Below are 19535 nucleotides of genomic sequence, written 5' to 3'. Positions count from 1 at the left end.
AGCTCTCACCCTAGCTGACTATGGAGTATAGTATATATGAAGGGCAGAGCATCCCCTGCAGCCCAGTCCCACGCCTTTGATATTTGGGTTTCATTCTGTATGCCACCATTGCAATGCTGCCTCAGTACAGCCTGACTTGGGCAGCTACAGCCAGTGCAATCTGTGCCTGCATTTCTGAGAGCTCAGCAGTATAGTCAGGAGAGGGGGCAGCGCAGTCATTCATTACAACTACCGGATAGGACCCAGTCGCATTGTCAGCAGTAACAAGTGAATGGGCCTGAACTGCACTACCAAGCACAGCCACTATACGACCTATGGCGCTGTACTTGGCTGAGGCCTACTATGTACTCAAGCAGCTTATTGCCTAGCTTATTGCCTTGCAGATTATAGCCTAGTGTATGATGCAGAGGCCTCTGTACACTCCACCATGGCGCAGTCTATGGATCTGTCGGTTTCTGGCTCTGTACACACTGCTGCTCCATCAAAGGTTGAAATCTACTGTAAAACCCACCATGCAAATCACTCATTGCTATGGGGTTAATAACATGTGAATGGGCACACGGACTGTACTGCAGCTGATACTATGGCTACCTATGGTGCTGATATCACTGTGTCCCCGGCCCTTGGGCTCTCCAGTCCCAGTAACGGTGACGTCTGATTATGTAAAGGTGCAGAATATTAGGTCAATTCATTCCTCCTCCTGGCCGGTGACTGCTTATCCCACAGGCTGGTCTCTGCTACTTGTATCGGGGGCTTCGGAGGTGGACAAGTATTAACCCCCTCCCTCTTTAGTGAGGCCAACGCTGTAGGATCTGGAGTTTTCACGATGATTGGTGCAAATACCTCTGTGCACTTTCTGCTTCTGTGGTGATTTCATCATTGCATACATCATTGCAGACAGAAGACATGACTCCAGGCTGCCATGTCCCAACCTGTACAGTGTGACCAGCGCTTTACACAACCCAGGGGTCGAAAGGAAACAAATCCTGAGAATACAACAATAAAATCACTTTATTATAAACTTCTTATAAACATCTGATTAGGTTTCTATTACAAAATTATTAAAGTATTGCCATGATAACATCGGCCACTAGAGGCAGCAGATAGGGCAGTTCACGTGTTAGCTTTACTGTATAGACCAAGGCAGGTTTAGCAGAGCCATCAAAGAAAAAGGACTTAATGGCTGGTTGTCCATGTAATTCACAGAATGGGTTCAGGAAAGCTGGGTGACAACGGCTGTAATTTTTAATAGCAGCAATACATGAGTTGTAACCCAATTTTCCATCAAAAGTAGGAAAATAAGACAGCTTGCAGTAACTTCAGAGAAGGTATGAGGATCTGGAGGAGGAAATGTAGTGGATTTCTTCATAAATCATTTCAGTGTGAGGTGGAGGAGGGGTAGTCTATGGTTATACTGGTGCAGACTGGTCTTGTACTGGAGACAAAACCCGTGAATCATCCCTGCCCGACCTCCTGGTACATCTCATCATGTGAAGAACATAGTGGCATCTACTATCACTGCAAATGGCGGCTGCCCCTCCGCAGGGTGGAAAAGAGATTGTGAAGCCGCTCCGTGACTGCCACCTGCAACCAAGAAGAGATGAGGCAGCTGAGACATAATGCAAGATAAAAAATAAACAGGGCAGCAGATAACTGAGAGATTGTAGGTTAATGGCTAAAAACCATTTGGGCCTATAAGGGTTGTCCAGGATGTTATTGTATTCCCCTGTCCTACAGTCGGCCTCTCCTCTCCTGACATGGCTGATAACAGATAGTAATAGATTGTATTCCCCTGTCCTACAGTCGGCCTCTCCTCTCCTGACATGGCTGATAACAGATAGTAATAGATTGTATTCTCCTGTCCTACAGTCGGCCTCTCCCCTCCTGACATGGCTGATAACAGATAGTAATAGATTGTATTCTCCTGTCCTACAGTCGGCCTCTCCCCTCCTGGCTGATAACAGATAGTAATAGATTGTATTCCCCTGTCCTACAGTCGGCCTCTCCTCTCCTGACATGGCTGATAACAGATAGTAATAGATTGTATTCTCCTGTCCTACAGTCGGCCTCTCCTCTCCTGACATGGCTGATAACAGATAGTAATAGATTGTATTCCCTTGTCCTACAGTCGGCCTTTCCTCTCCTGACATGGCTGATAACAGATAGTAATAGATTGTATCCCCCTGTCCTACAGTCGGCCTCTCCTCTCCTGACATGGCTGATAACAGATAGTAATAGATTGTATTCTCCTGTCCTACAGTCGGCCTCTCCTCTCCTGACATGGCTGATAACAGATAGTAATAGATTGTATTCTCCTGTCCTACAGTCGGCCTCTCCTGACATGGCTGATAACAGATAGTAATAGATTGTATTCTCCTGTCCTACAGTCGGCCTCTCCTGACATGGCTGATAACAGATAGTAATAGATTGTATTCTCCTGTCCTACAGTCGGCCTCTCCTGACATGGCTGATAACAGATAGTAATAGATTGTATCCCCCTGTCCTACAGTCGGCCTCTCCTCTCCTGACACGGCTGATAACAGATAGTAATAGATTGTATTCCCCTGTCCTACAGTCGGCCTCGCCTCTCCTGACACGGCTGATAACAGATAGTAATAGATTGTATTCCACTGTCCTACAGTCGGCCTCTCCTCTCCTGACACGGCTGATAACAGATAGTAATAGATTGTATTCTCCTGTCCTACAGTCGGCCTCTCCCCTCCTGACATGGCTGATAACAGATAGTAATAGATTGTATTCCCCTGTCCTACAGTCGGCCTCTCCTCTCCTGACATGGCTGATAACAGATAGTAATAGATTGTATCCCCCTGTCCTACAGTCGGCCTCTCCTCTCCTGACACGGCTGATAACAGATAGTAATAGATTGTATTCCCGTGTCCTACAGTCGGCCCCTCCTGACATGGATGATAACAGATAGTAATAGATTGTATTCTCCTGTCCTACAGTCGGCCTCTCCCCTCCTGACATGGATGATAACAGATAGTAATAGATTGTATTCCCCTGTCCTACAGTCGGCCTCTCCTGACATGGCTGATAACAGATAGTAATAGATTGTATTCTCCTGTCCTACAGTCGGCCTCTCCTCTCCTGACATGGCTGATAACAGATAGTAATAGATTGTATTCCCCTGTCCTACAGTCGGCCTCTCCTCTCCTGACATGGCTGATAACAGATAGTAATAGATTGTATTCCCCTATCCTACAGTCGGCCTCTCCTGACATGGCTGATAACAGATAGTAATAGATTGTATTCCCCTGTCCTACAGTCGGCCTCTCCTCTCCTGACATGGCTGATAACAGATAGTAATAGATTGTATTCCCCTGTCCTACAGTCGGCCTCTCCTCTCCTGACATGGCTGATAACAGATAGTAATAGATTGTATTCCCCTGTCCTACAGTCGGCCTCTCCTCTCCTGACATGGCTGATAACAGATAGTAATAGATTGTATTCTCCTGTCCTACAGTCGGCCTCTCCCCTCCTGACATGGCTGATAACAGATAGTAATAGATTGTATTCTCCTGTCCTACAGTCGGCCTCTCCTCTCCTGACATGGCTGATAACAGATAGTAATAGATTGTATTCCCCTGTCCTACAGTCGGCCTCTCCTGACATAGCTGATAACAGATAGTAATAGATTGTATTCCCCTGTCCTACAGTCGGCCTCTCCTGACATGGCTGATAACAGATAGTAATAGATTGTATTCCCCTGTCCTACAGTCGGCCTCTCTTCTCCTGACATGGCTGATAACAGATAGTAATAGATTGTATTCCCCTGTCCTACAGTCGGCCTCTCTTCTCCTGACATGGCTGATAACAGATAGTAATAGATTGTATTCTCCTGACCTACAGTCGGCCTCTCCTGACATGGCTGATAACAGATAGTAATAGATTGTATTCCCCTGTCCTACAGTCGGCCTCTCCTCTCCTGACATGGCTGATAACAGATAGTAATAGATTGTATTCCCCTGTCCTACAGTCGGCCTCTCCTGACATGGCTGATAACAGATAGTAATAGATTGTATTCCCCTGTCGTACAGTCAGCCTCTCCTCTCCTGACATGGCTGATAACAGATAGTAATAGATTGTATTCCCCTGTCCTACAGTCGGCCTCTCCTGACATGGCTGATAACAGATAGTAATAGATTGTATTCCCCTGTCCTACAGTCGGCCTCTCCTGACATGGCTGATAACAGATAGTAATAGATTGTATTCCCCTGTCGTACAGTCGGCCTCTCCTCTCCTGACATGGCTGATAACAGATAGTAATAGATTGTATTCTCCTGTCCTACAGTCGGCCTCTCCTCTCCTAACATGGCTGATAACAGATAGTAATAGATTGTATTCCCCTGTCCTACAGTCGGCCTCTTCTGACATGGCTGATAACAGATAGTAATAGATTGTATTCCCCTGTCCTACAGTCGGCCTCTCCTGACATGGCTGATAACAGATAGTAATAGATTGTATTCCCCTGTCCTACAGTCGGCCTCTCCTCTCCTGACATGGCTGATAACAGATAGTAATAGATTGTATTCCCCTGTCCTACAGTCGGCCTCTCCTCTCCTGACATGGCTGATAACAGATAGTAATAGATTGTATTCTCCTGTCCTACAGTCGGCCTCTCCTGACATGGCTGATAACAGATAGTAATAGATTGTATTCTCCTGTCCTACAGTCGGCCTCTCCTCTCCTGACATGGCTGATAACAGATAGTAATAGATTGTATTCTCCTGTCCTACAGTCGGCCTCTCCTGACATAGCTGATAACAGATAGTAATAGATTGTATTCTCCTGTCCTACAGTCGGCCTCTCCTCTACTGACATGGCTGATAACAGATAGTAATAGATTGTATTCTCCTGTCCTACAGTCGGCCTCTCCTCTACTGACATGGCTGATAACAGATAGTAATAGATTGTATTCTCCTGTCCTACAGTCGGCCTCTCCTCTCCTGACATGGCTGATAACAGATAGTAATAGATTGTATTCTCCTGTCCTACAGTCGGCCTCTCCTGACATGGCTGATAACAGATAGTAATAGATTGTATTCTCCTGTCCTACAGTCGACCTCTCCTCTCCTGACATGGCTGATACCAGATAGTAATAGATTGTATTCTCCTGTCCTACAGTCGGCCTCTCCTCTCCTGACATGGCTGATAACAGATAGTAATAGATTGTATTCCCCTGTCCTACAGTCAGCCTCTCCTGACATGGCTGATAACAGATAGTAATAGATTGTATCTCCCTGTCCTACAGTCGGCCTCTCCTGACATGGCTGATAACAGATAGTAATAGATTGTATTCTCCTGTCCTACAGTCGGCCTCTCCCCTCCTGACATGGCTGATAACAGATAGTAATAGATTGTATTCTCCTGTCCTACAGTCGGCCTCTCCCCTCCTGGCTGATAACAGATAGTAATAGATTGTATTCCCCTGTCCTACAGTCGGCCTCTCCTCTCCTGACATGGCTGATAACAGATAGTAATAGATTGTATTCTCCTGTCCTACAGTCGGCCTCTCCTCTCCTGACATGGCTGATAACAGATAGTAATAGATTGTATTCCCTTGTCCTACAGTCGGCCTTTCCTCTCCTGACATGGCTGATAACAGATAGTAATAGATTGTATCCCCCTGTCCTACAGTCGGCCTCTCCTCTCCTGACATGGCTGATAACAGATAGTAATAGATTGTATTCTCCTGTCCTACAGTCGGCCTCTCCTCTCCTGACATGGCTGATAACAGATAGTAATAGATTGTATTCTCCTGTCCTACAGTCGGCCTCTCCTGACATGGCTGATAACAGATAGTAATAGATTGTATTCTCCTGTCCTACAGTCGGCCTCTCCTGACATGGCTGATAACAGATAGTAATAGATTGTATTCTCCTGTCCTACAGTCGGCCTCTCCTGACATGGCTGATAACAGATAGTAATAGATTGTATCCCCCTGTCCTACAGTCGGCCTCTCCTCTCCTGACACGGCTGATAACAGATAGTAATAGATTGTATTCCCCTGTCCTACAGTCGGCCTCGCCTCTCCTGACACGGCTGATAACAGATAGTAATAGATTGTATTCCCCTGTCCTACAGTCGGCCTCTCCTCTCCTGACACGGCTGATAACAGATAGTAATAGATTGTATTCTCCTGTCCTACAGTCGGCCTCTCCTCTCCTGACATGGCTGATAACAGATAGTAATAGATTGTATTCCCCTGTCCTACAGTCGGCCTCTCCTCTCCTGACATGGCTGATAACAGATAGTAATAGATTGTATCCCCCTGTCCTACAGTCGGCCTCTCCTCTCCTGACACGGCTGATAACAGATAGTAATAGATTGTATTCCCGTGTCCTACAGTCGGCCCCTCCTGACATGGATGATAACAGATAGTAATAGATTGTATTCTCCTGTCCTACAGTCGGCCTCTCCCCTCCTGACATGGATGATAACAGATAGTAATAGATTGTATTCCCCTGTCCTACAGTCGGCCTCTCCTGACATGGCTGATAACAGATAGTAATAGATTGTATTCTCCTGTCCTACAGTCGGCCTCTCCTCTCCTGACATGGCTGATAACAGATAGTAATAGATTGTATTCCCCTGTCCTACAGTCGGCCTCTCCTCTCCTGACATGGCTGATAACAGATAGTAATAGATTGTATTCCCCTATCCTACAGTCGGCCTCTCCTGACATGGCTGATAACAGATAGTAATAGATTGTATTCCCCTGTCCTACAGTCGGCCTCTCCTCTCCTGACATGGCTGATAACAGATAGTAATAGATTGTATTCCCCTGTCCTACAGTCGGCCTCTCCTCTCCTGACATGGCTGATAACAGATAGTAATAGATTGTATTCCCCTGTCCTACAGTCGGCCTCTCCTCTCCTGACATGGCTGATAACAGATAGTAATAGATTGTATTCTCCTGTCCTACAGTCGGCCTCTCCCCTCCTGACATGGCTGATAACAGATAGTAATAGATTGTATTCTCCTGTCCTACAGTCGGCCTCTCCTCTCCTGACATGGCTGATAACAGATAGTAATAGATTGTATTCCCCTGTCCTACAGTCGGCCTCTCCTGACATAGCTGATAACAGATAGTAATAGATTGTATTCCCCTGTCCTACAGTCGGCCTCTCCTGACATGGCTGATAACAGATAGTAATAGATTGTATTCCCCTGTCCTACAGTCGGCCTCTCTTCTCCTGACATGGCTGATAACAGATAGTAATAGATTGTATTCCCCTGTCCTACAGTCGGCCTCTCCTGACATGGCTGATAACAGATAGTAATAGATTGTATTCCCCTGTCCTACAGTCGGCCTCTCTTCTCCTGACATGGCTGATAACAGATAGTAATAGATTGTATTCTCCTGACCTACAGTCGGCCTCTCCTGACATGGCTGATAACAGATAGTAATAGATTGTATTCCCCTGTCCTACAGTCGGCCTCTCCTCTCCTGACATGGCTGATAACAGATAGTAATAGATTGTATTCCCCTGTCCTACAGTCGGCCTCTCCTGACATGGCTGATAACAGATAGTAATAGATTGTATTCCCCTGTCGTACAGTCAGCCTCTCCTCTCCTGACATGGCTGATAACAGATAGTAATAGATTGTATTCCCCTGTCCTACAGTCGGCCTCTCCTGACATGGCTGATAACAGATAGTAATAGATTGTATTCCCCTGTCCTACAGTCGGCCTCTCCTGACATGGCTGATAACAGATAGTAATAGATTGTATTCCCCTGTCGTACAGTCGGCCTCTCCTCTCCTGACATGGCTGATAACAGATAGTAATAGATTGTATTCTCCTGTCCTACAGTCGGCCTCTCCTCTCCTAACATGGCTGATAACAGATAGTAATAGATTGTATTCCCCTGTCCTACAGTCGGCCTCTTCTGACATGGCTGATAACAGATAGTAATAGATTGTATTCCCCTGTCCTACAGTCGGCCTCTCCTGACATGGCTGATAACAGATAGTAATAGATTGTATTCCCCTTTCCTACAGTCGGCCTCTCCTCTCCTGACATGGCTGATAACAGATAGTAATAGATTGTATTCCCCTGTCCTACAGTCGGCCTCTCCTCTCCTGACATGGCTGATAACAGATAGTAATAGATTGTATTCTCCTGTCCTACAGTCGGCCTCTCCTGACATGGCTGATAACAGATAGTAATAGATTGTATTCTCCTGTCCTACAGTCGGCCTCTCCTCTCCTGACATGGCTGATAACAGATAGTAATAGATTGTATTCTCCTGTCCTACAGTCGGCCTCTCCTGACATAGCTGATAACAGATAGTAATAGATTGTATTCTCCTGTCCTACAGTCGGCCTCTCCTCTACTGACATGGCTGATAACAGATAGTAATAGATTGTATTCTCCTGTCCTACAGTCGGCCTCTCCTCTACTGACATGGCTGATAACAGATAGTAATAGATTGTATTCTCCTGTCCTACAGTCGGCCTCTCCTCTCCTGACATGGCTGATAACAGATAGTAATAGATTGTATTCTCCTGTCCTACAGTCGGCCTCTCCTGACATGGCTGATAACAGATAGTAATAGATTGTATTCTCCTGTCCTACAGTCGACCTCTCCTCTCCTGACATGGCTGATACCAGATAGTAATAGATTGTATTCTCCTGTCCTACAGTCGGCCTCTCCTCTCCTGACATGGCTGATAACAGATAGTAATAGATTGTATTCCCCTGTCCTACAGTCAGCCTCTCCTGACATGGCTGATAACAGATAGTAATAGATTGTATCTCCCTGTCCTACAGTCGGCCTCTCCTGACATGGCTGATAACAGATAGTAATAGATTGTATTCTCCTGTCCTACAGTCGGCCTCTCCCCTCCTGACATGGCTGATAACAGATAGTAATAGATTGTATTCTCCTGTCCTACAGTCGGCCTCTCCTCTCCTGACATGGCTGATAACAGATAGTAATAGATTGTATTCTCCTGTCCTACAGTCGGCCTCTCCTCTCCTGACATGGCTGATAACAGATAGTAATAGATTGTATTCCCCTGTCCTACAGTCGGCCTCTCCTCTCCTGACATGGCTGATAACAGATAGTAATAGATTGTATTCCCCTGTCGTACAGTCGGCCTCTCCTCTCCTGACATGGCTGATAACAGATAGTAATAGATTGTATTCCCCTGTCCTACAGTCGGCCTCTCCTCTCCTGACATGGCTGATAACAGATAGTAATAGATTGTATTCCTCTGTCCTACAGTCGGCCTCTCCTCTCCTGACATGGCTGATAACATATAGTAATAGATTGTATTCTCCTGTCCTACAGTCGGCCTCTCCCCTCCTGACATGGCTGATAACAGATAGTAATAGATTGTATTCCCCTGTCCTACAGTCGGCCTCTCCTCTCCTGACATGGCTGATAACATATAGTAATAGATTGTATTCCCCTGTCCTACAGTCGGCCTCTCCCCTCCTGACATGGCTGATAACAGATAGTAATAGATTGTATTCTCCTGTCCTACAGTCGGCCTCTCCTCTCCTGACATGGCTGATAACAGATAGTAATAGATTGTATTCCCCTGTCCTACAGTCGGCCTCTCCTCTCCTGACATGGCTGATAACAGATAGTAATAGATTGTATCTCCCTGTCCTACAGTCGGCCTCTCCTGACATGGCTGATAACAGATAGTAATAGATTGTATTCCCCTGTCCTACAGTCGGCCTCTCCTGACATGGCTGATAACAGATAGTAATAGATTGCATTCCCCTGTCCTACAGTCGGCCTCTCCTCTCCTGACATGGCTGATAACAGATAGTAATAGATTGTATTCCCCTGTCCTACAGTCGGCCTCTCCTCTCCTGACATGGCTGATAACAGATAGTAATAGCTTGTATTCTCCTGTCCTACAGTCGGCCTCTCCTCTCCTGACATGGCTGATAACAGATAGTAATAGATTGTATTCTCCTGTCCTACAGTCGGCCTCTCCCCTCCTGACATGGCTGATAACAGATAGTAATAGATTGTATTCTTCTGTCCTACAGTCGGCCTCTCCCCTCCTGACATGGCTGATAACAGATAGTAATAGATTGTATTCCCCTGTCCTACAGTCGGCCTCTCCTGACATGGCTGATAACAGATAGTAATAGATTGTATTCTCCTGTCCTACAGTCGGCCTCTCCTCTCCTGACATGGCTGATAACAGATAGTAATATATTGTATTCCCCTGTCCTACAGTCGGCCTCTCCTCTCCTGACATGGCTGATAACAGATAGTAATAGATTGTATTCCCCTGTCCTACAGTCGGCCTCTCCTCTCCTGACATGGCTGATAACAGATAGTAATATATTGTATTCCCCTGTCCTACAGTCGGCCTCTCCTCTCCTGACATGGCTGATAACAGATAGTAATAGATTGTATTCCCCTGTCCTACAGTCGGCCTCTCCTCTCCTGACATGGCTGATAACAGATAGTAATAGATTGTATCTCCCTGTCCTACAGTCGGCCTCTCCTGACATGGCTGATAACAGATAGTAATAGATTGTATTCCCCTGTCCTACAGTCGGCCTCTCCTCTCCTGACATGGCTGATAACATATAGTAATAGATTGTATTCCCCTGTCCTACAGTCGGCCTCTCCCCTCCTGACATGGCTGATAACAGATAGTAATAGATTGTATTCTCCTGTCCTACAGTCGGCCTCTCCTCTCCTGACATGGCTGATAACAGATAGTAATAGATTGTATTCCCCTGTCCTACAGTCGGCCTCTCCTCTCCTGACATGGCTGATAACAGATAGTAATAGATTGTATCTCCCTGTCCTACAGTCGGCCTCTCCTGACATGGCTGATAACAGATAGTAATAGATTGTATTCCCCTGTCCTACAGTCGGCCTCTCCTGACATGGCTGATAACAGATAGTAATAGATTGCATTCCCCTGTCCTACAGTCGGCCTCTCCTCTCCTGACATGGCTGATAACAGATAGTAATAGATTGTATTCCCCTGTCCTACAGTCGGCCTCTCCTCTCCTGACATGGCTGATAACAGATAGTAATAGCTTGTATTCTCCTGTCCTACAGTCGGCCTCTCCTCTCCTGACATGGCTGATAACAGATAGTAATAGATTGTATTCTCCTGTCCTACAGTCGGCCTCTCCCCTCCTGACATGGCTGATAACAGATAGTAATAGATTGTATTCTTCTGTCCTACAGTCGGCCTCTCCCCTCCTGACATGGCTGATAACAGATAGTAATAGATTGTATTCCCCTGTCCTACAGTCGGCCTCTCCTGACATGGCTGATAACAGATAGTAATAGATTGTATTCTCCTGTCCTACAGTCGGCCTCTCCTCTCCTGACATGGCTGATAACAGATAGTAATATATTGTATTCCCCTGTCCTACAGTCGGCCTCTCCTCTCCTGACATGGCTGATAACAGATAGTAATAGATTGTATTCCCCTGTCCTACAGTCGGCCTCTCCTCTCCTGACATGGCTGATAACAGATAGTAATATATTGTATTCCCCTGTCCTACAGTCGGCCTCTCCTCTCCTGACATGGCTGATAACAGATAGTAATAGATTGTATTCCCCTGTCCTACAGTCGGCCTCTCCTCTCCTGACATGGCTGATAACAGATAGTAATAGATTGTATCTCCCTGTCCTACAGTCGGCCTCTCCTGACATGGCTGATAACAGATAGTAATAGATTGTATTCCCCTGTCCTACAGTCGGCCTCTCCTGACATGGCTGATAACAGATAGTAATAGATTGCATTCCCCTGTCCTACAGTCGGCCTCTCCTCTCCTGACATGGCTGATAACAGATAGTAATAGATTGTATTCCCCTGTCCTACAGTCGGCCTCTCCTCTCCTGACATGGCTGATAACAGATAGTAATAGATTGTATTCCCCTGTCCTACAGTCGGCCTCTCCTCCCCTGACATGGCTGATAACAGATAGTAATAGATTGTATTCCCCTGTCCTACAGTCGGCCTCTCCTCTCCTGACATGGCTGATAACAGATAGTAATAGATTGTATTCCCCTGTCCTACAGTCGGCCTGTCCTGACATGGCTGATAACAGATAGTAATAGATTGTATTCCCCTGTCCTACAGTCGGCCTCTCCTCTCCTGACATGGCTGATAACAGATAGTAATAGATTGTATTCCCCTGTCCTACAGTCGTACTTCCTATAAAGCCCACCCCCACTTACCCGGTACGGTGGGGGGTCGTCCAGCTGCCGATGTTGGGGGCTGAGGCCACTCAGAGATTTCTGGGCATAAGATCTGATCTCGGTGATTTTCGGGAGAGGCCGCACCACCTGGAAACATAAGAGCAATTAATGACCAAGGAAAGAATGAGCGGAATGAAACACTCCTGAGGTTGTACCTGGCAGTAATGGCCGCTGCACCTACCTCATGTATATCCTGTGTCACCTACCTGGTCAGTGGAGATCAGGCAGACCACAAAAAGATAAAGTCTATCCCATCCAAGACCTGCAGGGGGAATAGTGCGCCATCTCTGCCCCTAATCCTGCACATACATACCTGTCCGTGCTGGAAGTAGATGTGATGGAGGGATTCTGCCCTGATCGGAGTCACACTCTCATCATCCGCACCTCGGGACAATTCATAGACTTTCACTTCCTTCCCCAACTCAGGTGGCGACTCCTCCTCTAACGCCATGAGATCTAGAAGAGGGTGATCTGTACCCAGAGACACAGAGCATGGGAAATAATGGTGCAACACACATCAACATGACTAATCCTGTATTATACTCCAGAGCTGCGCTCACTATTCTGCTGATGCAGTCACTGTGTACATACATTACATTACTTATCCTGTATTATACTTCAGAGCTGCGCTCACTATTCTGCTGGTACAGTCACTGTGTACATACATTACATTACTTATCCTGTATTATACTCCAAAGCTGCGCTCACTATTCTGCTGGTACAGTCACTGTGTACATACATTACATTACTTATCCTGTATTATACTCCAAAGCTGCGCTCACTATTCTGCTGGTACAGTCACTGTGTACATACATTACATTACTTATCCTGTATTATACTCCAGAGCTGCGCTCACTATTCTGCTGGTGCAGTCACTGTGTACATACATTACATTACTTATCCTGTATTATACTCCAGAGCTGCGCTCACTATTCTGCTGGTGCAGTCACTGTGTACATACATTACATTACTTATCCTGTATTATACTCCAGAGCTGCGCTCACTATTCTGCTGATACAGTCACTGTGTACATACATTACATTACTTATCCTGTATTATACTCCAGAGCTGCGCTCACTATTCTGCCGGTACAGTCACTGCGTACATACATTACATTACTTATCCTGTATTATACTCCAGAGCTGCGCTCACTATTCCGCTGGTCACTGTGTACATACATTACTTATCCTGTATTATACTCCAGAGCTGCGCTCACTATTCTGCTGGTGCAGTCACTGTGTACATACATTACATTACTTATCCTGTATTATACTCCAGAGCTGCGCTCACTATTCTGCTGGTACAGTCACTGTGTACATACATTACATTACTTATCCTGTATTATACTCCAGAGCTGCGCTCACTATTCTGCTGGTGCAGTCACTGTGTACATACATTACTTATCCTGTATTATACTCCAGAGCTGCGCTCACTATTCTGCTGGTACAGTCACTGTGTACATACATTACATTACTTATCCTGTATTATACTCCAGAGCTGCGCTGACTATTCTGCTGGTGCAGTCACTGTGTACATACATTACATTACTTATCCTGTATTATACTCCAGAGCTGCGCTCACTATTCTGCTGGTACAGTCACTGTGTACATACATTACATTACTTCTCCTGTATTATACTCCAGAGCTGCGCTCACTATTCTGCTGGTACAGTCACTGTGTACATACATTACATTACTTATCCTGTATTATACTCCAGAGCTGCGCTCACTATTCTGCTGGTACAGTCACTGTGTACATACATTACATTACTGATCCTGTATTATACTCCAGAGCTGCGCTCACTATTCTGCTGGTGCAGTCACTGTGTACATACATCACATTACTTATCCTGTATTATACTCCAGAGCTGCGCTCACTATTCTGCTGGGATTACTATTCTAACAGATCAGATGACTGTAGATACTGGACCAGCAGATTTCAGCTCTGCAGCTGTGGTTGGTGCTCACCAGAGCGATCATACAGTCTGTACACGGCTTTACTCCCCGGTATTGTGCTCTTCTCTTGGTCTTCGCTGATCTTTATTCGCGGTTGATCGTTCACCTGCACCAACTACAAGGACATCAATCCGCAGATGATACGAGCAATTAAAGGCGCAGGCCATGTGCACATACACTTATATGAAAACCTGTTTGGGAGCTGAACTCCCGGCGATCACCTGATGGGAGACATGGCCGACTCTCTGAGCCCTGCATGTGGCCACCAAGTACATCCCCCGACCCCCAAATACGTACACACCTATTATAATAGAGGAGAATCTCACCTTGTAGACACAGCCCAGAGACGGCTGCAGGGGGCAGGTGACCAGGTGGGTGCCTACACCAATCACATTGATCTCATTCTCCTGCCAGCACAAAGACAAGAACACAAAAGAATGGTGGACGTTATAGTCAGATCTGATACATGGTAACCTGTCAGGCCGCAGCCACCACTAGAGGGAGCTCAGGAGCTGACCGCAGACTGATTATATACAGTCACCACTAGAGGGAGCTCAGGAGCTGACCGCAGACTGATTATATACAGTCACCACTAGAGGGAGCTCAGGAGCCGACCACAGACTGATTATATACAGTCACCACTAGAGGGAGCTCAGGAGCTGACCGCAGACTGATTATATACAGTCACCACTAGAGGGAGCTCAGGAGCCGACCACAGACTGATTATATACAGTCACCACTAGAGGGAGCTCAGGAGCTGACCGCAGACTGATTATATACAGTCACCACTAGAGGGAGCTCAGGAGCTGACCGCACGCTGATTATATACAGTCACCACTAGAGGGAGCTCAGGAGCTGACCGCAGACTGATTATATACAGTCACCACTAGAGGGAGCTCAGGAGCTACATACACACCTCCTCATAGTGATGGTTCAGAGTAGTGACAATTTTATCATCATGCAGAGGGTTTGGAGCTCTGTATCAGACAATCAGAGCTGTGACTGACTGATAAATTAAAGGGGTATTCCCATGACGCTTGTTCACTAATCTGCAGGCTGTTGTGCTCTCTTCACTTCCTGCTTCTCTCGGCAAATTGGTGGGCGGGGTTTCACTTGCACGGGATTGGTTGTAAATGAATTACCACAGTGTGAAGCTGATGTAGCAGAGCTGGATTTGAGTCAGTTTGCATTACACACAGAGGTAATGGACTCCCTATCTCAGCCCTTATCAGCCGAATTCAATTAAACCGACTGAGGAGGTGACTCAGAAATCCCGGAGCTCTCACCTCCCCCCTTCCCTATCTGAGGAGCTCCTTACTTATCAGATACAAACAGCTCAGAGCTGCTCCCAGCCCCTCCCCCCCTGAGAGCAGGCAGCGACATCACTTGACACTTGAGCAGATAATCCCAAGGGCCATGGAAACGCAGTGTAAACAATGAAGTGAATAAAGTAAGATAGCGGCGAAACAAAGCAGTTTTGATAAAGCAGCGTATTTAGGAAAAGTCTTATATCCACATAAACTAGCAGTATAGATAGGAGCCTTGTGATGGGACAACCCCTTTAAGAGACGTTTAGATTACCAGCGCGCTGTTACTTTAAGATCCACGGCCATTATTACTATGACCACAATCACTGGTGATCTAATAGGATGTCTCTGGCCAGTGACTGTTTATGTATCAGGGCAAGTTTTAGGTTAGATGGGGCAGCCTGTAGGGGGCGCAGGACTACGCAGGGTAATAGTGCGCTCACCGCTTGAGTCAGAAGCTTCAGACTCTTCTCGCTGATATTGTTACTGACGGCGATCGTCAACGTGCTGAAACATGGAGCCTCAAACCTAAAAGATGGAGGAGAGGGGTAACACGTATACTACAGAGGAGGGAGGGAGTGACACGTGTACTACAGAGGAGGGAGGGGGTGACACGTATACTGCAGGGGAGGGAGGGGGTGACACGTATAATGCAGGGGAGAGAGGGGGTGACACGTATACTGCAGAGGAGGGAGGGGGGACACGTATACTGCAGGGGAGGGAGGGGGTGACACGTATACTGCAGAGGAGGGAGGGGGTGACACGTATACTGCAGGGGAGGGAGGGGGTGACACGTATACTACAGAGGAGGGAGGGGGTGACACGTATACTGCAGAGGAGGGAGGGGGTGACACGTGTACTACAGAGGAGGGAGGGGGTGACACGTATACTGCAGGGGAGGGAGGGGGTGACACGTATACTGCAGAGGAGGGAGGGGGTGACACGTATACTGCAGGGGAGGGAGGGGGTGACACGTATACTGCAGGGGAGGGAGGGGGTGACACGTATACTGCAGGGGAGGGAGGGGGTGACACGTATACTGCAGGGGAGGGAGGGGGTGACACGTATACTGCAGGGGAGGGAGGGGGTGACACGTATACTGCAGAGGAGGGAGGGGGTGACACGTGTACTACAGAGGAGGGAGGGGGTGACACGTATACTGCAGAGGAGGGAGGGGGTGACACGTATACTGCAGGGGAGGGAGGGGGTGACACGTATACTGCAGAGGAGGGAGGGGGTGACACGTATACTGCAGGGGAGGGAGGGGGTGACACGTATACTGCAGGGGAGGGAGGGGGTGATACGTATACTGCAGAGGAGGGAGGGGCTGGGTGACACGTATACTGCAGAGGAAGGTGGGGGTGACACGTATACTGCAGAGGAGGGAGGGGGTGGGTGACACATATACTACAGAAGAGGGAGGTGGAGACACGTATACTGCAGGGAAGGGAGGGGAGATACACGTATACTGCAGGGGAGGGAGTGGGTCACACGTATACTACAGAGGAGGGAGTGACACGTATACTGCAGGGGAGGGAGGGGGAGACACGTATACTGCAGGGGAGGGAGGGGGAGACACGTATACTGCAGGGGAGGGAGGGGTCACACGTATACTGCAGAGGAGGGAGGGGGTGGGTGACGCATACTACAGAAGAGGGAGGAGGAGACACGTATACTGCAGGGAAGGGAGGGGAGATACACGTATACTGCAGGGGAGGGAGTGGGTCACACGTATACTACAGAGGAGGGAGGGGGTGACACGTATACTGCAGGGGAGGGAGTGGGTCACACGTTTACTACAGAGGAGGGAGGGGGGACACGTATACTGCAGGGGAGGGAGTGACACGTATACTGCAGAGGAGGGAGGGGGAGACACGTATACTGCAGGAGAGGGAGGGGTCACACGAATACTGCAGAGGAGGGAGGGGGTGACACGTATACTGCAGGGGAGGGAGGGGGTGACACGTATACTGCAGAGGAGGGAGGGGGAGACACGTATACTGCAGGGGAGGGAGGGGTCACACGAATACTGCAGAGGAGGGAGGGGGTGACACGTATACTACAGAGGAGGGAGGGGTGACACGTATACTACAGAGGAGGGAGGGGTGACACGTATACTGCAGAGGAGGGAAGGGGAGACACGTATCCTACAGAGGAGGGAGGGGGAGACACGTATACTGCAGGGGAGGGAGGGGGTCACACGAATACTGCAGAGGAGGGAGGGGGTGACACGTATACTACAGAGGAGGGAGGGGTGAAACGTATACTACAGAGGAGGGAGGGGTGACACGTATACTGCAGAGGAGGGAGGGGGTGACACGTATACTACAGAGGAGGGAGGGGGGCACGTATACTGCAGAGGAGGGAGGGGGTGACACGTATACTGCAGAGGAGGGAGGGGGGCACGTGTACTACAGAGGAGGGAGTGGGTGACACGTATACTGAAGGGGAGGGAGGGGGTGACACGTATACTGCAGAGGAGGGAGGGTGACACGTATACTGCAGGGGAGGAGGGGAGACAAGTATACTGCAGGGGAGGGAGGGGGTGACACGTATACTGCAGAGGAGGGAGGGGGAGACACGAATACTGCAGAGGAGGGAGGGGGTGACACGTATACTGCAGGGGAGGGAGTGGGAGACACGTATACTGCAGAGGAGAGAGGGGGTGACACGTATACTGCAGGGGAGGGAGTGGGAGGCACGTATACTGCAGAGGGAGGGGGGTCACGTATACTACAGAGGAGGGAGGGGGGACACGTATGCTACAGAGGAGGGAGGGGGTGACACGTATACTGCAGGGGAGGGAGGGGGTGACACGTATACTACAGAGGAGGGAGGGGGTGACACGTATACTACAGTGGAGGGAGGGGGTGACACGTATACAACAGAGGAGGGAGGGGGTGACACGTATACTGCAGGGGAGGGAGGGGGTGACACGTATACTACAGAGGAGGGAGGGGGGTGACACGTATACTACAGAGGAGGGAGGGGGTGACACGTATACTGCAGGGGAGGGAGGGGGTGACACGTATACTACAGAGGAGGGAGGGGGGTGACACGTATACTGCAGAGGAGGGAGGGGGGACACGTATGCTATAGAGGAGGGAGGGGGTGACACGTATACTGCAGAGGAGGGAGGGAGTAACACGTATACTGCAGAGGAGGGAGGGGGTAACACGTATACTGCAAAGGAGGGAGGGGGTGACACGTATACTGCAGGGGAGGGAGTGGGCTCCATGTATACGACAGGGGAGGGGGGAGGCCCCACGTATACAAGAGTTAGATGTATCCATGATCCATGTATACATCAGGGAAGTGGTCCCAGATATACCACAGGGGATGGATTACACATACCTGTATACTACAGGGGAGGCGGTCACATATATACTGGAGTTCCATGTATACAGCAGGATAAACCATTCATGTACCCTGGGAAGGGGGTCCCCAATGACCACCCACACCGCCACCCCATGGACACCCACCGTTCCGCGCACTGCCTGAAGACCTTCCGGATCTTCACCGATTGTTTGGCCAGGTCTCCGCTGTCCAGCCGCACCCCAGCTGCTTTGTACCCCAACTCATACAAAGCCAGGGCAACTGCACAAAAATTGGGGATCCCGCTCCTGCCAAAACAGAACCAATGATTGGGGAGGAAAGGGGGTAGATATTTCCAGTATAAGTTAACAAGTGTTGGCGCCCCGTGGCCGCGCTTACATCATCACGCTATAGGTGTCCACCACCACCAGGAAGTTCAGGGGGAAGGCGATGGCGTAGGACACGAAGGCCGCCAACTCCCCGGGGTTGGTTCTCTGCGGAGGAATCTGCAGCAGGAGACAAACTCTCTGCAGACAAGACTGAGACAGCGACAGGAAATCCACGAGCCCGCCGAGCCCGCCGGCCGGCTGCAAAGCCTGATGGGAAAAAAATATCAACATATAACACAGAGATTACAACAACAAGGGGGCGCCGTAAGGTCATGGAAACTGCAGAGGTCACCGAGAGTGAGGGGTCCTGGTATTGGAGGTCTATCCTCTATATAGTGAGGA

At 48.4% G+C, this 19535-nt stretch overlaps 1 protein-coding gene across 1 annotated transcript in view; it reads right to left on the bottom strand.

The window, feature by feature from the left end:
- Positions 1 to 1043: 1043 nt before the first annotated feature.
- NAPRT (nicotinate phosphoribosyltransferase) overlaps positions 1044 to 19535 on the bottom strand; it is a 34550-nt gene continuing 16058 nt past the window's right edge. Inside the window, 8 exon segments of the mRNA XM_075272038.1 lie at positions 1044 to 1584; positions 12207 to 12314; positions 12541 to 12698; positions 14195 to 14297; positions 14509 to 14589; positions 15933 to 16017; positions 18972 to 19112; positions 19204 to 19400. Coding sequence (XP_075128139.1) covers positions 1516 to 1584; positions 12207 to 12314; positions 12541 to 12698; positions 14195 to 14297; positions 14509 to 14589; positions 15933 to 16017; positions 18972 to 19112; positions 19204 to 19400 — 942 coding nt within the window. The 3' untranslated portion in view covers positions 1044 to 1515.

Source organism: Leptodactylus fuscus, chromosome 4 (assembly GCF_031893055.1).
Source record: "Leptodactylus fuscus isolate aLepFus1 chromosome 4, aLepFus1.hap2, whole genome shotgun sequence".
Taxonomy (NCBI): Eukaryota; Metazoa; Chordata; class Amphibia; order Anura; family Leptodactylidae; genus Leptodactylus; species Leptodactylus fuscus.
The sequence above is the reverse complement of the archived record's forward strand: the minus strand, read 5'-3'. Positions and strand labels throughout refer to the sequence as shown.